The sequence below is a fragment of the Saccopteryx bilineata genome, chromosome 4 (assembly GCF_036850765.1).
Source record: "Saccopteryx bilineata isolate mSacBil1 chromosome 4, mSacBil1_pri_phased_curated, whole genome shotgun sequence".
NCBI classification, from domain to species: Eukaryota; Metazoa; Chordata; class Mammalia; order Chiroptera; family Emballonuridae; genus Saccopteryx; species Saccopteryx bilineata.
The window spans coordinates 90822802-90843974 of record NC_089493.1 but is presented as its reverse complement, the minus strand read 5'-3'; the positions used below and the strand labels follow the sequence as shown (position 1 = coordinate 90843974).

Below are 21173 nucleotides of genomic sequence, written 5' to 3'. Positions count from 1 at the left end.
CTTTTGTGCTCTATTAAAGCAGTACTGGGGTGGATGAGAAATTACTGGAGAAGCAAACAGACAAAAAGGAATGAGTTGGCACAGGTATCTCTTAGATTAGGACCTTGAATGATTAGATATGATGTCTCTGCTAACCAAGATTGAGAGACTGCAGGAGTAGGGGCAAGCTGGGAAGTCAGGCATATCTGAGCTCAATTCTGAGTGGTTTGAGTTGCCTGCATGACGCTGCGGAGGCTGATAATAGCAGGCCGATAGAGATATATGCTTGGAACTTGGGAGACGGGGGCTGGAGCTATGCTTTTGGAGGTAGGTAAGTGTCAGTTGGGGCCATGGAACTATACCAAATCCCTCAAGAGAGGGCGGTATGAACTAAGAATAGGACCTAAGAATAGGACCTTGAGAAACACCATCATTTAAGGTGCAGACAGAGGAAGTGGAGCCTGCCCACGATCCGAGGTGAAGCCAGAGGGAGAGAAGAAGGTTGTTTTTTTCTCACTTCCTGTCTGTCTTCCTTGGTCAGCAGCAACAGGGTGGGGGAGATAGTGATACTGGTGGGCAGAGCATAGTATGGCAAGGTCTCCTGAGTGCTGTGGGGAGCTGTATTTGGGGTAGGTAGTGTGGGTGTGGTAGGTAACGGAAATCTCTCTGCCTTAGGTCTCTTTGTTTAGAAGGCAGGGAAGGGGGTTGGAAGTCAGAATTTTTGGATTCTGTGCTTTCTTTGCCACATCCACATTTCACCAATCATTCTTCCCTTATTCTGAGCCCTAGTTTGTATAGGAAAATCTTTCTAAATATGGGAAAGGAGGTGGGTGGAGGAGTCAGTCAGTAGAGGGAAGGAGGAGGGCTGCCTTACCATGTGTATGTGTGTTTGTGTGTTGTGCACACACATGCACATGTGTGAATACATATTTCTATGTATGTATATGTGTATGTTTTATGTTGGTATTCACATGTGTGTATGAGTATTACATGTATGTTTTCCTCTATGTATCTATCAAGATAAATATAGAACTTGAGAGGAGACATTGAGAAACTTTTCTGCCCATTTGATAGAGTGCATTTATGTTAATTGAATCTAATAAAATTTAGCCATAGGTTTTTCATATCTGTCTATAATATTTTATTTATTGTATTTTAGAAAATTATTAGTCTGAGGCAGATTGCATATAAAACTACTCCTTTACCATAGTTAGAGAAGTACTAATTAGGACCAGATCAAGATTCTTGGAAGGTTCTGATTCTGAAATTTCCAAAACAGAGAAATTCACATGAGAAGTCTGAGATTCCTGTTCTGGATCATATCAAGGAGGTCTGAGGTCAGGTCTTGAGGATGAACAAAGGGGTTAGGCCTCAGATCTGACTGACATTCTGGGGTTCAGCCTGCTCTTCTTCTTCTTCCCCTTCATATGAGATGGGGCCACCAGGCAGTTCTCAAGGGGATGGAGAGCAGAGTGCAGGCTGCTCCTCCAAGTCTGAGCATGCTCAGGGTGCTGCCCTCCCTCCAGTCTGCCAGGCAAGGGAAGCTGATGCCTCACAGAGGTAAGAAGGGGTTTCCAAACCTTCATACTCTGCCCCAGACAGTAACACACCCTCAATCGGGAAGAGCAGTCTTTACTGAAGCTAAAACAGGCACATTCTTGACACTCGGAACCCAGTGCAGACTCTCCTGCCTTCCTTCCCTATATAGTTTCCCTATGCCTGGCGCTGGCCGGTTCGCTCAGTAGGTTAGAGCGTCATCCTGAAACACCAGTGTTGTGAGTTCAATCTTCGGTCAGGGCATATACAGGAAGCAATCAATTAATGCACAACTAAATGGAACAACAAATGAATGCTTCTCTCTCTCCCTTTCTCTCTCTCTAAAATCAATCAAATTAAAACAGTGATCTTCAAAAAAAAATTTCCCCTGCCTGAAGTCCCTCTGAACTGTGTAACCACAGCCCTTCTAAGGCCCTAACCTGAGTTTGTGTTTGTAATTTTATATATATTTTTAAGATAGTCTCCAAAATTATATATGCTATAGGTCCCACAAAACCTGGAGCTACCCTCCTGACTGAGATCCTTAGGTCTTGAAGGCCCACATTATCATGCACTCAGAAAGCAATGTGAGCAGCAGTGAAGGGCTAAGGAGAATCACCTCTCTTCTCCCATTGTTTCTGGCACCCGTAAAATCCCCTCTGCAATTAAGAGTATGTGCGGTGGGTGTGTGAAAGAGAAGTGGTATTTGCAAAGAAGCTGAGGATTAGCGAAGAACTCCAGGGAGGAAATGCAGCCGCAGTGTGAGGAGCCTGCAGAGTTTGGGTGAGGGGAGCACCTGGCCTTAGACAACATTATCCAAGAGTGCAGGGACCAGCATGTGCTTCAGGTCATCCTTCTGTTGTGGGGGGTCATGAGCCACGATGAAGAATTGTGCATGCAGTTGCATGTCTTTGGACCTGCAGTCTGGGTACCTCCCTGAGGTGAGCTCACACACGGTCAGGGACACAGGCCCTTTGCTCTGGTGGCAGTTTTCTTGGCCGTTTTTGCAGGCTATGCTGGGGGCCTGGCAGGTGGCCTCCACATTGGAGAAGGATTCATGCACAAAGGTGTTGAGACCTTTGCAGTATTTTTTTTTGTGCTTGTTGATGTTGTCCATCACCCTTGTTTATCCCTGGGGTCTGGGCTGCACGTGTTGAGTTTCAAACCACTGAGCTGAGGTCATTTGTTTGGGCTTGGCACTGACTGGGTCCTCGGCCACCCACAGCCCCAGCAGCAGAGGCCGCAGCAGAGGGCAGAATCCTGCTCTGGCTGGTGCCTTCTCTCCGAAGGGAGATGATGGCTCAGAGAAAGATGTAGGTGAGTAAGTAGGTCACCATAGGGGCGGGAGAGGTCCTGCTGGCCCTTCTAAGAATTTCATACCCTTAGTCAACAATTGCAGGGCTCCTGCAGCCTTGAATATTTAAGAACAGCATTGACATTTTATTATTCAATTTCAGCAGATCATGTCCTTTTTTATGCTCCCAATAAATACTTACATTGTTTATACTTCAAAAGAATTTTATGAGGTGAGTATAATTACCTTCTTTAATATATGAGCAAACTGAGCCTCAGAAAAGTTAAGGAACTTGCCATCATTACACAGCTAGCGTGTGTCAAATACAAATACAAGATTTTAATCAATGCTTCTCGGCTTCCAAAGCCTCTATTCTTTCCACACTCCCATGTTTCTTGTTTGAAACTCTGAGAAGTCAGACCACAAAAGGAAACTAATCTTGGAAGAAAAATAGGCCATGGATCCACGCCTCACTCTCCCGGGTTAGCTTAGGTGTTCCTGAAAGAAGCAATATTAAGTTTGTGGAGTCAGATTAATTCCTGACTGTTCTGCGGCCCAGTTTCCCATTGGAGCTGGATAAACAGTCACTCCCAGTAAGGGAATCACTACTCCAGCTAGCAAAGCAGCATGGTGAGTTGGGTTCTTTCCATGGCTGACGTTTTGCCCTGTTGGAGAAAGTCTTGGAATTATAGAGGGTCAGAATTGGAGGAGTCCTTAGAGATCATCTTAATCAACTCTCTATTTTACAGATGAAGGGGCTGGAGGTCCTGAAAGAGGAAGTTCCCTTCCCAGGGCTATTGAATGAGTGGCAGAGCTGTGGCCAGCCACTTCCTGACTTTCAATCCACCCCTTTGGTCTATTGCCAGGCTGAAAGGGAAGGAGAAAGTTTTTTTCCATGGAAGCAGAGCATAGTGAGTATGTCTATGTTTGTGGTTTAAGCAGCACATGAACATTGCCTTCAACAATTCTCTTATAATCCTTCTGAGAGCATTTAAGAAAAAAAAAAATTTCCTATTATAGTAGTAAGGTAAATTCTTTGTTTCTCCTCCCTTTCTAATAGAGAAACAGGCCTTTGTTTCAACTGGAAACAAATGTGGATAGGATTTTTAAACATTGAATGACATTCATTATATTTGTTTTTACTCCTGTTTATTAAGTGAAATGTGTTACACAATTTCATTTTCTAAGTATTATTCGAACTACATGAGTACATACATATTGAGTAAATTATATTTACATATTACTGACAATGAGTGGGTATTGCAACAATTGTCAAGGGAGCAAGTGAATGACTTAACTTGGGGAACTTGCTCTGGCTGCAGCCTCTCAGGTCCGTGTTGGTGTGTGAGACCCACCCCAGGACTTCCACCTCTGGGATCTGTGTGACTTTACTGCCTTGAGATAAAATGTTCCTCAAAATGGCAAAAAACACTTAGGCGGATAGGATTCCCATCTGCATTGCCAGATGGGAAACTTCTGAGATTGTCCCTTTGTCTCCAAGGTGGAACCTGCTTCGCCAGTAGAGCTTACCTTTTCCACAGCGGAGATCCTTTCATGCACTCCTGCTAAGCTAACAAAAACATTAATTCTCAAATCCAGTAGAACATTACCTATCAAGCAGTTGACTTGGGCCCCAGGGAGCCCTCCTCTCACTTCTCTCTCTCTCTCTCTCACTCTCTCCCTCTTCCCCTTCTGCAGCAATGGCTCCATTGGAGCAAGTTGGCCCCAGGCTCTGAAGATGGCTCCATGGCCTCACCTCAGGTGCTAAGAAGAGCTTGGTTGCTGAGCAAAGGAGCAACACCCCATGATGGGCAGAGCTTCACATCCTAGTAGGCTTGCTGGGTGGATCCCAGTAGGGGTGCATGCAGGAGTCTATCTCTGCCTCCCCTCCTCTCACTGAATAATAAAAAAAAAGTATTAAAAGTCTCTGGTTAGCTACTTTGTCAAACTATACAGTAATAGTATAAAATACAATTATAAGAATATATATATTTTAAATATTTTATTTATTTATTTATTTATTTACAGAGACAAAGAGAGGGATAGATAGGGACAGATAGATAGGAACAGGGAGAGATGAGAAGCATCAATCATCAGTTTTTTGTTGCAACACCTTAGTTGTTCATTGATTGCTTTCTCATATGTGCCTTGACTGCGGGCCTTCAGCAGACGGAGTAACCCCTTGCTCGAACCAGCGACCTTGGGTCCAAGCTGGTGAGCTTTGCTCAAACCAGATGAGTTCACGCTCAAGCTGGCGACTCGGGGTCTCGAACTTGGGTCCTCTGCTCTATCCACTGTGCCACCGCCTGGTCAGGCATAAGGATATATATTTATCTCCAGGAAGTCTTCTTTTTTCAGATCCTCAGCTGAGCTTCTCCCATTGTAATGGAAGGGTTTACCTAGTCGTTATTCATTAATAGTTGCACACCCGAGCTTTGTAGCGACAGGATAGGGATGGCAGCAGGAGCCAAGGCTGGCAGAAACATTTTGTGATGACCAAGATGATTGACCACAGACTTTGCAAGCTCTGAATCCAATTAAGTTGCAAAGCTCAAGTAGATGTTGACCCTGCTGCTAACCAGCCCCACTCAAAGGGGCCTGGGGAAGGAGTTCCTCTGATGTGTATTTGATTCTAATCATTCATCACAAGTCTTTTTTCAACTGCCACAGTCTTAGGCCTGTTTCATGGATGTTAAGCACTAGAGGCTCTCAGTGCCTAGAGTCTGGGAAGTTTTCAGGGGTCTACAATATTTGGGACTGAGGGGAAAAAAATCTTGGCTCCAATACTTGAAAAGACAACTGAAAAATCAAATTTAACATATTTACTTTACCACAGTAACATAAAGTAGATTTATTTATTTGTTTGTTTGTTTGTTTGTTTATTTATTTATTTATTTATGGGCTACCTCGCGAATTTGCATGTCTTCCTTGCTGAGGACCATGCTAATCTTCTCTGTATCGTTCCGATTTTGTACATGTGCTGCAGAGGTGAGGACGATTTTATTTAGTTTGAAATCTGGCACATATGAGAAGTTTATTACTTTGCAAAACAATCTTAGGTTAAATTTTCTTATTTTACAGGAATTCCCACGTACCACAATTGCAGAAGGAACAGTGCCAACCATAAATTTCTCTAGTCAAATCACTTCAGAAGACTTATTATTTTTATTTATTTATTTATTTTTACAGAGGCAGAGATAGACAGGGACAGACAGACAGGAATGGAGAGAGATGAGAAGCATCAATCATTAGTTTTTCGTTGCGACTTCTGAGTTGCTCATTGATTGCTTTCTCATATGTGCCTTGACCACGGGTCTTCAGCAGACCGAGTAACCCCTTGCTGGAGCCAGCGACCTTGGGTCCAAGCTGGTGAGCTCTGCTCAAACCAGATGAGCCAGCGCTCAAGCTGGCGACCTCAAGGTCTCGAACCTGGGTCCTTCCGCATCCCAGTCCGACGCTCTATCCACTGCGCCACCACCTGGTCAGGCCAGAAGACTTATTGAAATAATTTCAGATACATTTCTGTGAAAATAATATTGAATGAAAAATATTTATTTTATATATTCAGTGTGGTAATGTTAGTCAATTTGATGAAAGGTTAGAGTGCCTAGTATAGTCCTGGTGGTATCAAACATAGCCCTAGACATAATATACTCCACACTACTTAAGGGTAAGGTTAACACAGGGCTCTACAACAGCAACAGAAGGAAAAGAATAGTGCTGACTACCATTTATGAACATATAATGTGTGCTTGGCACAGTGCTAGTTAATAGCTACCATTTAAAAAAATGCTTATTGTATGCCAAGGCATTATACTTTATATACAATTTGATATACAAAACAATATTATGTGTTCCATGTTATTATCCCCATTTTACAGAAAAAGAATATGAGGCTTAGAGAGGTTAAGGTCACAGATTTAGTAAGCGGCAGGGCCAGGACTGAAAATGAGGTAGGTCTGACTCCAAAATTATATTATCCTCTTTGCCACACTGCTTTCCTGTTTATTAAGTTATCTTATAGGCTGGGAATTACCTTCTGACCAAATTCTATGCTAATGTACATGTTTTGCTCACTTCAACTTTAGTTCTGTTTTTTTTTTCTCTTCCCTGAGAGCCCTCCCTCAAATACTATCTATCCTTCAGAGCTCAGTTGTACCATATTATCTTAATCATATGTATGAGCCTTCCTGTACAACTTGACCTCAGGCTAATAATCCCTCTGGAACATTATTAACTCTTGGTGCCACTCATTTGGGTACCTTGTTTTGTTATTTTACTCTTTTTTTTTTTTTCAGAGACAGAGAGAGAGTCAGAGAGAGGGATAGACAGGGACAGACAGACAGGAATGGAGAGGATGAGAAGCATCAATCATTACTTTTTTGTTGTGCGTTGCAACACCTTAATTGTTCATTGATTGCTTTCTCATATGTGCCTTGACCGTGGGCCTTCAGCAGAATGAGTAACCCCTTGCTCGAGCCAGCGATCTTGGGCTCAAGCTGGTGAGCTTTTGCTCAAACCAGATGAGCCCTTGCTCAAGCTGGCGACCTCGGGGTCTCGAACCTGGGTCTTCCGCAACCCAGTCCAACGCTCTATCCACTGCACCACCACCCTGTCAGGCTGTTATTTTACTCTTACATGAGTATCCAGCCTTCTCAACTAGATAAGAAATTCATGGTTCAAGAGTCTGATCTATCGCCATAGTGCTAGCACACTATAGCTCACAGGGACTCTCAGTGACCATGTGTTGAACTCAATTGCCACTCTAGCCTTCTCAGTCATCACATCATTAACACAAAGAATTTCAGTGTGATAATGTCTAAAATGCCTCCTGGTTTTAACTCTCTATGAAACAAGAAGAAACATCAAAGTGCTAGTAGCCAGATTAGAATGTCAAGAGAAGTCCTATAGGAAGACCCTGAAGGTAGCTCAAAAGAAGGGCAGTAGATAATAGGCAATGATCCCTAAAGACCAATTTTTTTTTAGGAGGGGTGGGTGAGGGTACACAGAATTCTGTCTGGGCTGCTGGCCTGAAGGTACAGAAGCACCACGAGGTAGTCTTTGAACTACATGTGCCTCCCCTAGTATGGTTGTCAGGCTTCATCCACCCTGCGTACAGGCTCCCGGTGGTGAGAGACACTGTTTAGGAAAGGGGATTGATTCTGCAGGTGTGGGGCTGCTGCAGGAGGGGTGCGGGCCACTACAAATGACCAGAAGTGGCTAAGGGGAAGATGAGGTGTACATTTTTTTAAACCTCAGCTTGGATCCTGGATAAGATTGTCCAGCATGGTTTCTGGCCCCTCAGTAGAGGGCAGAGTTTTTGTTGGAGGTCAGGTTCATCTGTGTGCTGAGCTGAAAGCTACGCTGCTCTGATAAGGTACTCATGACAGGGTGTGAGAAGAACTGTTACTGGTGCTGTTTTCTGTAGGCGCCAAGGCTGAGCCAAGCTGGGATGTGAAAGCCTTGAAGTAAAATTCACCCAGAGAAAAACAGAATGAAGGTACAACATTGGCTTCAGGAGACAGGTGGCTGCTGATAGTATTGATTCTCTGGCTATAGCATGGAAGATTTTCAGCTAATTTTCTGCCAAATGGCTCACATCTCCATGATGGACCACGTGGGGCTAGGACAGGTGACCTGAAGGAGCACTTACTCCTAACAATGGATTACCCTGACATCCCTGTGTTTGACTAGCTCCGGCTGTGAAACATTATTGCAATGCTAATTCAAAAATGAGACCAAGTTTGTGAATACTTAGCTCCCCAGTTAACTCTGTGAGTATATAGAGCAATATCCCCAGGAGAGAGAGAGGAGGGGAATAAAGAGAATAGTGCAAACAGAATAAAAGTCCCATAGGAAGCTAGGTAGAGACGAGCTTAGGCTGGCAAGGCCCAGAGGGGAAAAAGGATGAGAGGACTGCAGGGCAATGTCCTGATCTTGGGTAGCTCTGGAGAACCGTAACGCTACCTTGTCCTAGTTTCTCTGAATGTCCTCCTTGGTCTGTTTGTTGGGATCCTGGGTCTTGGAAATGAGGCAACATCTAGGTCAGGAGAGCTGTCTTGGTCTCACATTGAGGTAGGAGCTTTGTCAGAAGCTTCCACAGGAAATCTCTCCAAGAGCGATTCTCCCCCAAGAGGGGTGCCTGGCTCTGAAGGCCCACGGCTAGGAGATATCCTGGAATCTGATTGCTGAATTCTGAGCCTCAGAGCTCTATCGCTTCAGTTACCATACTCCTTCTGGGAAGTTTCATTCTGTTGCCAGGTCCATTTTTCTTTATGGTGTAGTGCTTTGAAGCCTTCTCAGGGAGCCCAGTCCCACTGTGATCTCGCCTCAATGGGTGGACTATCTCCCCTTATTCTTAAATGTAGGATCTGTCCTCAAGGAAAAGATGTAATCTTTACCCCGACCAGAAGTGAGGCATATGACTCTCCTCGCATAGGTTTTATGGGCTTTAACTCATTACAAGCCTGCATGCAACATTCAGACTTCCCAGGAATGACAATAACCATAATAAAAACAATCATAGCTAACATTTATTAGGGTTCTATGTTTTAGTTGCTATTCCAAGTGCTCTATGTGTATTTTCTCATTTTTTTAAAGTATGTGAACGACTTTCTTACTGCCCTGGCCCCATAATAATCTTATTTTCCTAATCTTTGAAGAGAAATACTGGTCAGAGATGTACTCATAGAGAGAAAGTCAAGAAAAACCTTATTAGGGCCTGACCAGGCGGTGGCGCAGTGGGTAGAGCTCAGACTGGGATGTGGAAGACCCAGGTTCGAGACTCCAAGGTCACCAGCTTGAATGCGGGCTCATCTGCTTTTGAGCAAAGCTCACCAGCTTGGACCTAAGATCGCTGGCTCGAGCAAGGGGTCACTCAGTCTGCTGAAGGCCCGCGGTCAAGACACATATGAGAAAGCAATCAGTGAACAACTAAGGTGTCGCAATGTGCAATGAAAAACTAATGATTGATGCTTCTCATCTCTCCGTTCCTGTCTGTTTGTCCCTCTCTCTGACTCTGTCTTTGTAAAAAAAAAAAAAAAAAAGAAAAACCTCATTAGGGCTGGTATACTCCTGCTCTAGGCTGAAGACAGATGTGTGCTCAGAGGACATAAAGCCACAAGATAAATTCCTCTTAATTTTACTAAAAGTGTTTTTGAGGGAGAGGGAGTAAAGCATTATTTTTATGTAAAATAAGACTGTGTGATGGAATATTTTGAAAAATTCAAGTTGCATTTTTCTTTCTTTTTTTACAATTTAAAATGTTTTGTCTGACCTTGCCTTACTTTATCTACTCTTAGCTAGGAACTTTTTTTGGCAAGGGAAGTGAGGAAGAGTTTGGTCTTCTTAAATTTTTTGTTCTCCTGTCACAGAAGTCAGGCCTACTTCATCCATCACAGGTTTGGCCACTTAACATTTGACACTGGAGTAATAAATATAAATGATAACACCTCTCAACTTTTCCTACATGCCAGCCACTGTACTAAGTGCTTCTTCTTCTTTTTCTTCTTTTTTTTTTTTTTTTTGTATTTTTCCTAAGTTAGAAGTGGGGAGGCAGTCAGACAGACTCCTGCATGTGCCGGACAAGGATCTACTTGACATACCCACCAGGGGGCAATGCTCTGCCCATCTGGAGCATTGTTCCATTGTGGCTGGTCCCCAAACATTTTACACAGGGGGCCAGTTCACTGTCCCTCAGATAGTTGGAGGGCCGCCACATACAGTGCTCCTCTCACTGACCACCAATAAAAGAGGTGCCCCTTCCAGAAGTGTGGCGGGGGGGGGGGGGGCGGATAAATGGCCTCAGGGGGCCGCATGCAGCCCGTGGGCCGTAGTTTGAGGACGCCTAAGAGCCATTCTAGCGCCTGAGGCAGAAGCCATGGAGCCGTCCTCAGTGCCAGGGCCAACTTAGCTCCTATGGAGCCTTGGCTGCGGGAGAGGAAGAGAGAGATAGAGAGGAAGAAGAGGGGAAAGGGTGGAGAAGCAAATGGGCGCTTCTCCTGTGTGTCCTGACCAGGAATTGAACCCAGGACTTACACACGCCAGGCCGACACTCTACCGCTGGGCCAACCGGCCAGGACCTAAATGCTTTATAATTATTGTCACATTTAATTTACATAATATTCCTATGAAGTAGGTTACCTTTATATACAAGAGGAAATTCCCATCTCCCTAAGTCAAAAGGACTTTCCATCATGGTGTGTATTTTCATTATGGGCAGAAATCTTTCCTTACCTCTCCTCTTGTGAACTGTGGACTTCCTACGCAGCCTCATTAGCAATACTTTCACATGCCACTGTGGCCTCAAAGACTGCACAGGTAAACATCCTGGTAAGAGCTATTACGGCTCTTTCTAGCTCTTCATGGTGAAATAGGGGTAGGAGGAATGTTTTAAAAGACTGAGGATCTGGCCTGACTGGTGGTTTAGTGAACAGAATGTCAAACTGGGACCCAGGTTCGAAACCCCGGGGTCGCCGGTTTGAGCACGGGCTCACCAGCTTGAAACCAGGGTTGCTGGCTTAAGAGTGGGATCATAGACATGACCCTATGGTCGCTGGCTTGAGCCCAAGGGTGGCTAGTTTGAAGGCCAAGGTTGCTAGCTTGAGCAAGGGGTCACTCACTCTGCAGTAGCCTCCCCATCAAGGCACATATGAGAAAGTAATCAATGAACAAGCAATCAACGAACAACTAAGATGCTGCAATGAAGAATTGATGCTTTTCATCTCTCTCCCTTCCAGTTTGACTGTCCCTATCTGTCCCTCTCTCTTTCTCTGTCTCTGTCAAAAAAAAAAGAAAAGCCTGACCGGGTGGTGGTGCAGTGGATAGAGTGTTGGACTGGGATGCGGAGGACCCAGGTTTGAGACCCCCGAGGTTGACAGCTTGAACACAGGCTCATCTGGTTTGAGCAAAGCTCACTAGCTTGGACCCAAGGTCTCTGGCTTGAGCAAGGGGTTGTCACTCGGTCTGCTGAAGGCCCACGGTCAAGGCACATATGAGAAAGCAATCAATGAACAATTAAGGTGTTGCAACACGCAACAAAAAAGTAATGATTGATGCTTCTCATCTCTCCGTTCCTGTCTGTCTGTCCCTGTCTATCCCTCTCTCTGACTCTGTAAAAAAAAAAAAAGGACTGAGGATATGAAGTCTTTGAAGCTCTACTGGAGGCCCATGTGTGCGAGAACATAGGAGAAATGTGATGAAATGGGCCAAGTCTCTTGCAGGGAGAAGGCATCCTGGATGTTGCTGCTACTGGTATGTTTTTTGCTGCCATAGCTCTAGGGTTACCCCCTAGAACCACAGAAACCACGAAGAGGGCCAACAATCAAAGTGAGGAGAAGGATCTTGTATCTCAAGGGCATTTCCTATATCCTGCCCTTAAGATTAGGACCCTTCCCACACTGACTCAGTTGGCCCCCTTCATAGTGTCTATGGTTCATTTACTTCAAAGTGTGGAGACATTGGGAAACCAGTGTCAAGTAGAAAAGTCTCCTGCCTAATCTACTTCAGTCTCACTCCTAGGAAAACAAAGTCATTCTAGCCCTAGTTCTTAGGTTAATTTCTTTACTGGATTTCATTTCTGCTCCTTAGGGCCAGGTGAAATAATTCTTCAAAGTTTCTACAGAAGGTTGGGCAATTCTTCCTTAGACACCATCTTTCCCTCTTCAAGCTCCCATCTTCAGAAACAGAAATGTCTTATAACTAATTGGTCTCCTCTTCCTATTTTTCAGTTTTCAAGTAGTAATGCATCAGGTTCAGCCAACCTTAGTGTTTGGCTCAAACCTGTTATTCATTTTGGACCTCAGCTTTGACCTTTGTAAGACTGAATACCGAAATGCCTATTTCAACATTATTCCTGGCATCCCTAAACTTGGCTGTGATCAGGATCATGTGAAGGAATGAGTGACTGTCAAACCTAATCAGTTAAAGCACTGGTGGTGAGAACAAAGCAGGTCATTTCAATTTATTATTAATATCTAAACAGTAATTTTCAAATAGTGGTAAATATTCTGGATGAAAGTTGGAGTGAGATTTTCCTTATAAACTTTTTAAATGTTGAAATTCTATCACTCAGTTTAAGTAAAAAATATATATTATTTTAAGGAAAATACTGTAGGCCTGACCTCTGGTGGCGCAGTGGGTCAAGCGTCAATCTGGAACTCTGAGATTGCCTATTCAAAACCCTGGGCTTTCCTGGTCAAGGCACATATGGGAGTTGATGCTTCCTGTTCCTCCTCTCATCTCTTCTCTCTCTCTCTCTCTCTCTCACCTCTAAAATGAATAAATAAATAAAAATAATTAAATAATAAAAAAATGGCCCTGGCTGGTTAGCTCAGTGGTAGAGCGACAGCCTGGCATGTGGAAGTCCCAGGTTCGATTCTCAGTCAGGGCACACCGAAGTGCCCATCTGCTTCTCCACCCTTCCCCCTCCTTTCCTCTCTATCTCTCTCTTACCCTCTCACAGCCAAGGGTCCATTGGAGCAAAGTTGGCCCCGGCGCTGAGGATGGCTCTATGGCCTCTGCCTCAGGAGCTAGAATGGCTCCAGCTGCAATGGAGCAACGGTCCCGATGGGCAGAGCATCACCCTCTGGTGGGCATGCCGGGTGAATTTTGGTTGGTTGGGCACATGTGAGAGTCTGTCTGACTGCCTCCCCGCAACTAACTTTGGGAAAAAAAAAAAAGAAAAGAAAAATACTATAATAAATTAATGGTTATGAAAAGTATACACAAAACAAAATTTTTCACATAGTTAAAAATTAGAAAAATTAGTTGAAATATAAATAATAAGAGAGAGTATATTGGCTGGATAAATTTATGAAGAATCTTATGTGCTTTTTGAGCCAAAGTATTTATAACAACTTAATAAATAGTACAAGTACTTTTTTAAAAAAACTTTTTTATTTATTCATTTCAGAGAGGCGGGAGTGGGTGGGTTCATGGAGAGAGAGAGAAGGGGCCGGAGAAGGAAGCATCCACTCCCATATATGCCTTGACCAGGCAAGCCCAGGGTTTCGAACCAGCGACCTCAGTGTTCCAGGTCGACACTTTATCACCTGTGCCACCACAGGTCAGGCCTAGCACAAGTACTTTTTAATTTAACTAACAGTGTAAGGCAGAACAATAAAAATGAGATTATATCATAATTCTATATATAATTTCACTTTCATTATATTATAATCTTTATAGAATTGATTGCTACATTAACATCATGTTAAATAAAATAATCCTTAAAATTATACATTTTACAAGGATTTTTTTTATTGAGGTATAATTTACATACAGTGAGTACACAAATCTTAAGTGTATAGCTTAATGAATTTTCACAAAGTAAACCTATCCAGACCAGGGAAGAACCTGTCCAGCTTACCTCTTACACTTTCCCAGTGGTTACCCTCCAAGGTGATTTTTACCTCTGTCACCACAGATTACTTTTTAATTATGTTTAATTTTTAGTTATTTAATACTGTTTGGATCAGAAGCCCTTTTTTGTGACAGAGACACAGAGAGAGACAGAGAGAGGGACTGATAGGGACAGATAGGAACAGAGAGACAGGAAGAGAGAGAGATGAGAAACACCAATGTTTTGTGGCACCTTAGTTGTTCACTGATTGCTTTCCCATATGTGCCTTGACTGAGGGGCTCCAGCAACACAAGTAACCCCTTGCTCAAGCAAGCAACCTTGGCTCAAGCCAGTGACCTTGAGGTCATGTCTATGATCACATGCTCAAGCCAGCGAATCTGCTCTCAAGCCGGTGACCTCGGGGTTTCAAACCTGGGTCCTCTGCGTCCCAGTCCTATACTGTAGCCACTGTGCCACCGCCTGGCTAGGCGGATCAGGAGTCTTTGAAGAAAAAACTTACTTGGGAATTCTCATTTTGTGAGGATGCATTAAAGATGTGTGTGTGTGTGTGTGTGTGTGTGTGTGTGTGTATTTAGCAAGTGAAAGAGAGGGGACAGGAAGGGAGAGAGATGAGAAGCATCAACTCATAGTTGAAACAACTTAGTTGTTCATTGATTGCTTTCTCATATGTGCCTTGACTGGGAGGCTACAGCAGAGCAAGTGACCCCTTGCTCAAGCCAGAAAAATTAGGCTCAAGCCAGAGACCTTTAGGCTTATGCCAGCCACCATGGGGTTATATCTATGATCCCATGCTCAAACCAGCAATCTTGTGCTCAAGGTGGTGAGCCTGTGCTCAAGCCAGCGACCTTGAGGTTTTGAATCTGGGTCCTCAGTGTTCCAGGTCAACACTTTATCTACGCACCACCACCTGGTCAGGCTAAAGGTATAATTTTAACAAATTTAATATTTTGTGAGCAGGATGTCTTCAAAAACATCATATCCATAGAGAAAATTATCAATGAAAAGTATATAAAGAGATGTAAAAAAAGAAGAAAGTGAAGAGAAAAATCAGCTACCCCCAACTATCTTGTACCTCAGCTGAAAAACTATTTGGAATGATAAATGCATAGTATAGTGACCACAAAATATATAGCTTTTATACTCAGCCATTTGGCTACAATGTTTATTTCATGTACTTCTTCTTTCAAGCCTCTGTGATGTATTTAGTCCATTTCTACTTTAAGACTTATCAACTTATTGGCCCTGTACTCTGCTTCAATTGTTTAAAGTTCTTTTTTTCTTTCTTTTGATCATCTCTTCCACCTTCTTTCCTCATCATCTCAAACCACCTAGCCCACCTAACAGGACTCTGCATATAGACTTGTCCTATAGCTGACTCATAAACATTGTACCAGCAGAAGAAAGCACTCAAGGAGAACTGAGTTCAGTATTAATCTTGGTCTGCGTGTTTGCCAAAGGCAGATACAACTGACCAAGGATATTTCTATTACTATTACCACAGCTACTACTGGTTATCATTACTGAATGCATACCAGTGCCTGAGGCTGACTAAGGCTTCCTAAATGTCATTTCTAAATATCCCTGTAATCCTGTTGGGTAGGTGATATTACTCCCATTTTGCTATGTGGAAACACAGCTACAGAGAGGTTCAGTAGTTGGCTTGAGGCCACATAGCCATGAATGGCTGAGCCAAGATTTATATCCAGTTGTATCTGGCTCCAAACCTTCCTCTAACTGGTGAGAAGTAAAGGAGCACTAGAATGGTTAGGAGGGATAATAGAGTAGATTCCCCAGCTGGGGAGGGAGGGAAGGTCTAACAACTTAGTTGGGTGTCAAAAGAGGACGGGCAGGACGGGTACAGCTGCGGTGCCATTTGTCTGGGATTGAGATAAAGGGAGAGAGAAGGGGCGGGTAATGGTCAGAACTGCAGGCGATGCCCGAGAGGCTATTAGGACCAGGCAACATAGGGCCATTGCTTCTCCAGCTCTGCTCACTAGGGAGGGAGAAATGGTGTCTGCAGCCCAGGGGGACAGGGAGGTGACATTTCCAGACCTCAACCCCAATGGCCCGGGCTGACAGCCAGAGTAGAGAGCCAGGGAAGCACCAAGGCAGGAGAGATGATTATCAGGAGGAAGGAAGCTCTGGCAGGTTCCACCAGCCTGATTGTGACAAGCAGGCTCTGGGCCACGGAAGTCGCTTGAGGTCAAGGGAAATGTGACTTGGAGCAGGAGGATGAAGCTGGGGTACTCCCCTTACTCTATGCCTTCAGGCCAAGGGGATCTAGCTAGACAGGCCCAGGGCCCAGGTTGGAAAAGCAGTGGGCTGGGGAAGGGGGAGGACAGTTAGAGAAGCAGAGAGAGAAATAATAGAGCTCCCTGGAGCACCTCATAGTCTCTTGGCTCAAGAGGTAATGACCTTCTTGCAATCAATGCAGAGTAACTGGCTCTTCACTGCTCTCAGGGTTCCGTTCTTCGTAGGTGAACTCTTACCTAGTCCACCTATTGTTCCTATAGGAGTTTCTCTCTCTCTGTCTCTTTCTTCTCCACCCCCCCCCCCCCACCATGGTCAGCTAGAACGTGCGCTGTATGTAGAGGAAGAAGACTTTGGTTCAAGTCCAGGTGCTGATACTAACCAATTTCTCAAGCTTTTCAATTAATTAAGCTTTCTGAAATCTCAATTTCCTCATCCCTGAAGAAGGCAAGTCATCAAGTCTATCTCACAAGGGGCTCATGTGGCTATACTATGAAAAGCATGAAATGCCATGAGTGGTACTTCTTTGTCTCCACTGAAGCCACCTCACTACCTGTCAGAGTTGGGGAAGATTTCTAGTGTAGGAACAGGAACAGCTCTGCCCATAAACCTCATACACCCCTCTCATCTTTCCTCCTCTTGTCACACGACCATGATAAGATGGGGCGCAGGGAAGATGTGCAAGGCAAAGGCCCGGAACCTTCACCCTTGAACTGGCTCAGCCACTCTCTTGGGGATAAGTTTCTGGGAAAATAGCAGCAGCAACAACAACAACAACAAAATAAAAGACCATCTCTTCTGGAGCTTAGCCTACTGAGGCATAGACCTCAACTGCCCCTCAGCCTCTCAGAAAAGCCTGAGCTAAGAAGTGCCCCAAGAAATGAAGAGAAGAGAACCCTCTAGGCATAGGAGAAGCAGCACAGGGGTCTGGCGAGGAAATGAAAGCACAGCCCAAGAGTGAGGAAGGCTGGAAACCTAAAGGACTTTGTCCAAGTGCACGGGAACCAGGTGGAATTTTCCAGAGTCCTCTTTCTGGGGAGGGTCACAGGCTATGATGTAAGAAGCGTGCAGTTTCTTCTCTTTGTACCTGCAGTCTGGGTACCTCCCTGAGGTGAGCTCACACGTGGTCAAGGACACAGGTCCTTTGCTCTGGTGGCAGTTTTCATGGCCGTTCTTGCAGGCTATGCTGGGGGCCTGGCAGGTGGTGGTCACACTGGAGAAGGATTCATGCAGGAAGGTGTTGAGGCCTTTGCAGTGTTTTGTGTGCTGGTTGATGTGGCCCATTGTCCTTCTGCATCCCTGGGGGCTGGGCTGCACGTGCTGAGTTTCAAACCACTGAGCTGAGGTCATGTGTTTGGGCTTGGCACTGACTAGGTCCTCGGTCACCCACAGCCCCAGCAGCAGAGGCAGCAGCAGAGGGCAGAATCCTGCTCTGGCTGGTGCCATCTCTCTTGTGGGGAACAGTCAGAATGGAGGGTTGAGATCGCTGGGGACAGAGAGCAGGTGATGTTTAGTTGAGAAACAAACCTTCCTATCCCTGCTCCTTTTAGCTAATCACCATCTCCCTCCCCCTTCTCACTCTGGGTCTCATTCCTACTTCCGTCTTTGTGCCACACCTACTGTGAGCCAGCCCCGGACCCTATGCTCCTATTTCCTTCATCTTGTAACCCTTATCTCCCTTCATCTAGCCCTTCTCGCCTCCCAGTTTTTGTTCTATCTTCTCTCTCTCAAGTCCTGTCTTGTTTGGGTCCTTATATGCTTATCCCTTTCTGTCTCATCCTCTCCATCACCGCATCCCCATCTCCTCTGTATTCCCATTTTGTGCCTCTAGCCCCCAGCATCACTTTTCTCTGGCCCCCCTGTGTGTCCCCATTCCCTCCTCATTGAGTCCCTCTTTTGTCCATCTTATCGTTCACTCATGTGTACTTTACCCTTGTCAGGACCCATCCCTTTTCTATTCAATCTCTTCATCCCTGTCCCGTTGCCAGCCTCACCTGTTCACTGGGTCTTTGTTCTGTCGCTCCTGCTCTGTGGACTGAAGATGCACCTCCCACTGCTGGGCCTCAGCTGGCTGAGGGCTTCTGCTCACCGCCGGGCTCCTTAAGAGCTGGCCTGGGCTCTGTTGCTTCTATTTGGGGGCAGGCTGGGGAGCAGTCCTGCATCAGGAAGTGACTCAGGTGCATGCTTCTCTGCTTACTTGTCCCTAATAAGCCAATAAGTATGGAGCTAATGTACATGCCTTAACTTGTCTGACAGTGAGGAAGCTTGAATCCTCACTCAAAGGCTAGATTTGGCCCTTGGCCACATGATTTTAACGATTCTAATAAAGCACCTGACCCAAGTGTCAACCCAAAAAGAATTTCAGGGAGAGTTATCATTTATCTCCTCCTATATACACTGGTTCATGATTCTGGGAACAACCAATCACTGGTGTTAAAAATTGCTTTTTCTGCCCTGGCCAGTTGGCTCAGTGGTAGAGCATCGGCCTGGCGTGCAGGAGTCCCAGGTTTGATTCCCGGCCAGGGCACACAGGAGAAGCACCCATCTGCTTCTCCACCCCTCCCCCTCTCCTTCCTCTCTGTCTCTCTCTTCCCCTCTCGCAGCCAGGGCTCCACTGGAGCAAAGTTGGCCCGGGCGCTGAGGATGGCTCTGTGGCCTCTGCCTCAGGTGCTAGAATGGCTCTGATTGCGGCAGAGCGACGTCTCAAGATTGGCAGAGCATCGCCCCCTGGTGGGCATGCCGGGTGGATCCCTGTCGGGCGCATGCGAGAGCCTGTCTGACTGCCTCCCCGTTTCCAGCTTCGGAAAAATACAAAAAAAACCACAAAAAACAAAACAAAACAAAAAAAATTGCTTTTTCTCTGGCCTTAGATACAGATAGAATAGCCTAGAAAGTTGCTCTGTATGGGTTTCTGTCATCAGGATTTGCTGCTTGTGTTTCAGAGGAGATAGAGAACACAGGGAAGTGGATGAATCATCATAGACACGATGCCCAGCACCACCCCAACCCAGCTGTTCCACAATGACCCCGTTCCTCTGGGTCCCTGTAGAGCCAATGGCCGCTGCCGTGGCCATGCAGGTTCTCACTGGATTTGGGCAGACAGTAAAGGAACTGTGGAGCCAGAAAATGGTGGGCCATTCCGTTTATTAAAGTCTGCTTACAGCAGACAAGCAAACAGGCAGGGAAGACCACTTCCCTCTCACTCAGGGCTCCCAAAGCCCCAACTTATTCTCTGGACTCTCCCAGACTCACATACCCCACCAGCCTTAGCACCCTCTTTCTCTTTCTCTGCACTCTCTTGAGCAAAACAGGCTGGGGGTAAAATCCCCTTCTCCAGCAAGCAATAGCAAACAGTGGCCCCTGCCAAGCAGGAAGGCAATTCGCAATTTACAATCTGCCACCCTGAGGGCAAGCACCTCAGCCTTCCACAGACTGTACACACAGGGCACTGCCTTAATACAAATGAGCAAACTTAAAAAACATTTGTTTACCCAACATAGCAGTCCCTCACTTCCAGGTGCTGAGCAAGGAAGGCCCTAGCTCTAAGTGAAGAAGGCATCCAACACCCCTCACCCTTCACTCTTCCTTTCCCTACTTTATTAAAATTTGTAAAATTTAAACTTGCCTAATTTGAAAATGGTGGTGCCTTAAGCCTTCCTTTACTTTTTATGTCCCGTTGCTTGTGGTAGTGACATCTGTGTGGGAAACTTAGGTCAGTGCTTCTCTGGAGGCCCCGGTGAGCTTGGCGTGTGTCACGCAGGAGAACCGGGACACTGAGGCAGAGAACCGTCCCCGCAGGTGGTTGGGAAGGCTCCAGTGAGCTTGGCGTGTGTCACGCAGGAGAACCGGGACACTGAGGCAGAGAACCGTCCCCGCAGGTGGTTGGGAAGGCCCCAGTGAGCTTGGCGTGTGTCACGCAGGAGAACCGGGACACTGAGGCAGAGAACCGTCCCCGCAGGTGGTTGGGAAGGCCCCAGTGAGCTTGGCGTGTGTCACGCAGGAGAACCGGGACACTGAGGCAGAGAACCGTCCCCGCAGGTGATTGGGAAGGCCCCAGTGAGCTTGGCGTGTGTCACGCAGGAGAACCGGGACACTGAGGCAGAGAACCGTCACCGCAGGTGGTTGGGAAGGCCCCAGTGAGCTTGGCGTGTGTCACGCAGGAGAACCGGGACACTGAGGCAGAGAACTGTCCCCGCAGGTGGTTGGGAAGGCCCCAGTGAGCTTGGCGTGTGTCACGCAGGAGAACCGGGACACTGAGGCAGAGAACCGTCCCCGCAGGTGGTGGGGAAGGCTTGGGACACTGAGATGAACAGTATTTTTGCTTTTAGGAATGACCTGTAATGAATAGGTGATCTCAGAATACTGGGTTCAGGTTCATTCATGTAGTCAACAGGTTTTTATTGAGCCCCTAGGATGTGCCATGTTGCTTGGAATTATATCAGCGAACAGGAGAGACAAAAATCCCTACCTTTGTGGAGTTTACATCTCATTCAGGGAAAGAATAGTAAAAAAAGATAGACTTTGCTCAAAATGGTAATTGCTAAGGAAAAAGAACAGGATGGAAGTTGGTAGGAGTGATTTTTATATAGGGCCACTGAAGCAGGTGACTCTGGGACAAAGACTTGAAGGTGAGAGGGTGACTTGCGCTTGCCTAGGGCAAATGCTCCAAGTAGGGAGAACAGCACGGCAAAGGCCCCAAAGCAGCCAGATGTGTCCGGGTTGCTGGAGGGACAATCAGGAGTCCAGTGTGGCTGG

The 21173-nt window shown here is 45.7% G+C and overlaps 1 protein-coding gene, 1 long non-coding RNA gene and 1 other non-coding gene across 3 annotated transcripts; 1 reads left to right on the top strand and 2 right to left on the bottom strand.

The window, feature by feature from the left end:
- The first annotated feature begins 411 nt into the window (after nt 1-411).
- On the top strand, nt 412-4690 carry LOC136336023 (uncharacterized). The gene is made up of 3 exons (XR_010731355.1): nt 412-480; nt 3559-3720; nt 4508-4690. It is a non-coding gene; the product is annotated as an uncharacterized lncRNA (long non-coding RNA).
- A 1010-nt stretch (nt 4691-5700) lies between these two features.
- LOC136337025 (U6 spliceosomal RNA) lies at nt 5701-5805 on the bottom strand. The gene has a single exon (XR_010731746.1). It is a non-coding gene; the product is annotated as a U6 spliceosomal RNA (small nuclear RNA).
- A 10967-nt stretch (nt 5806-16772) lies between these two features.
- Nucleotides 16773-18506, bottom strand: LOC136335124 (ribonuclease 7-like). Its single transcript, XM_066276181.1, has 2 exons — nt 18413-18506; nt 16773-17904 (listed from the first exon to the last, which is right to left on the bottom strand). The coding sequence occupies exon 2, from the start codon at nt 17862-17864 to the stop codon at nt 17394-17396; it is 471 nt and encodes a 156-aa protein (XP_066132278.1). The 5' UTR covers nt 17865-17904; nt 18413-18506; the 3' UTR covers nt 16773-17393.
- Between the last annotated feature and the right edge of the window lie 2667 nt (nt 18507-21173).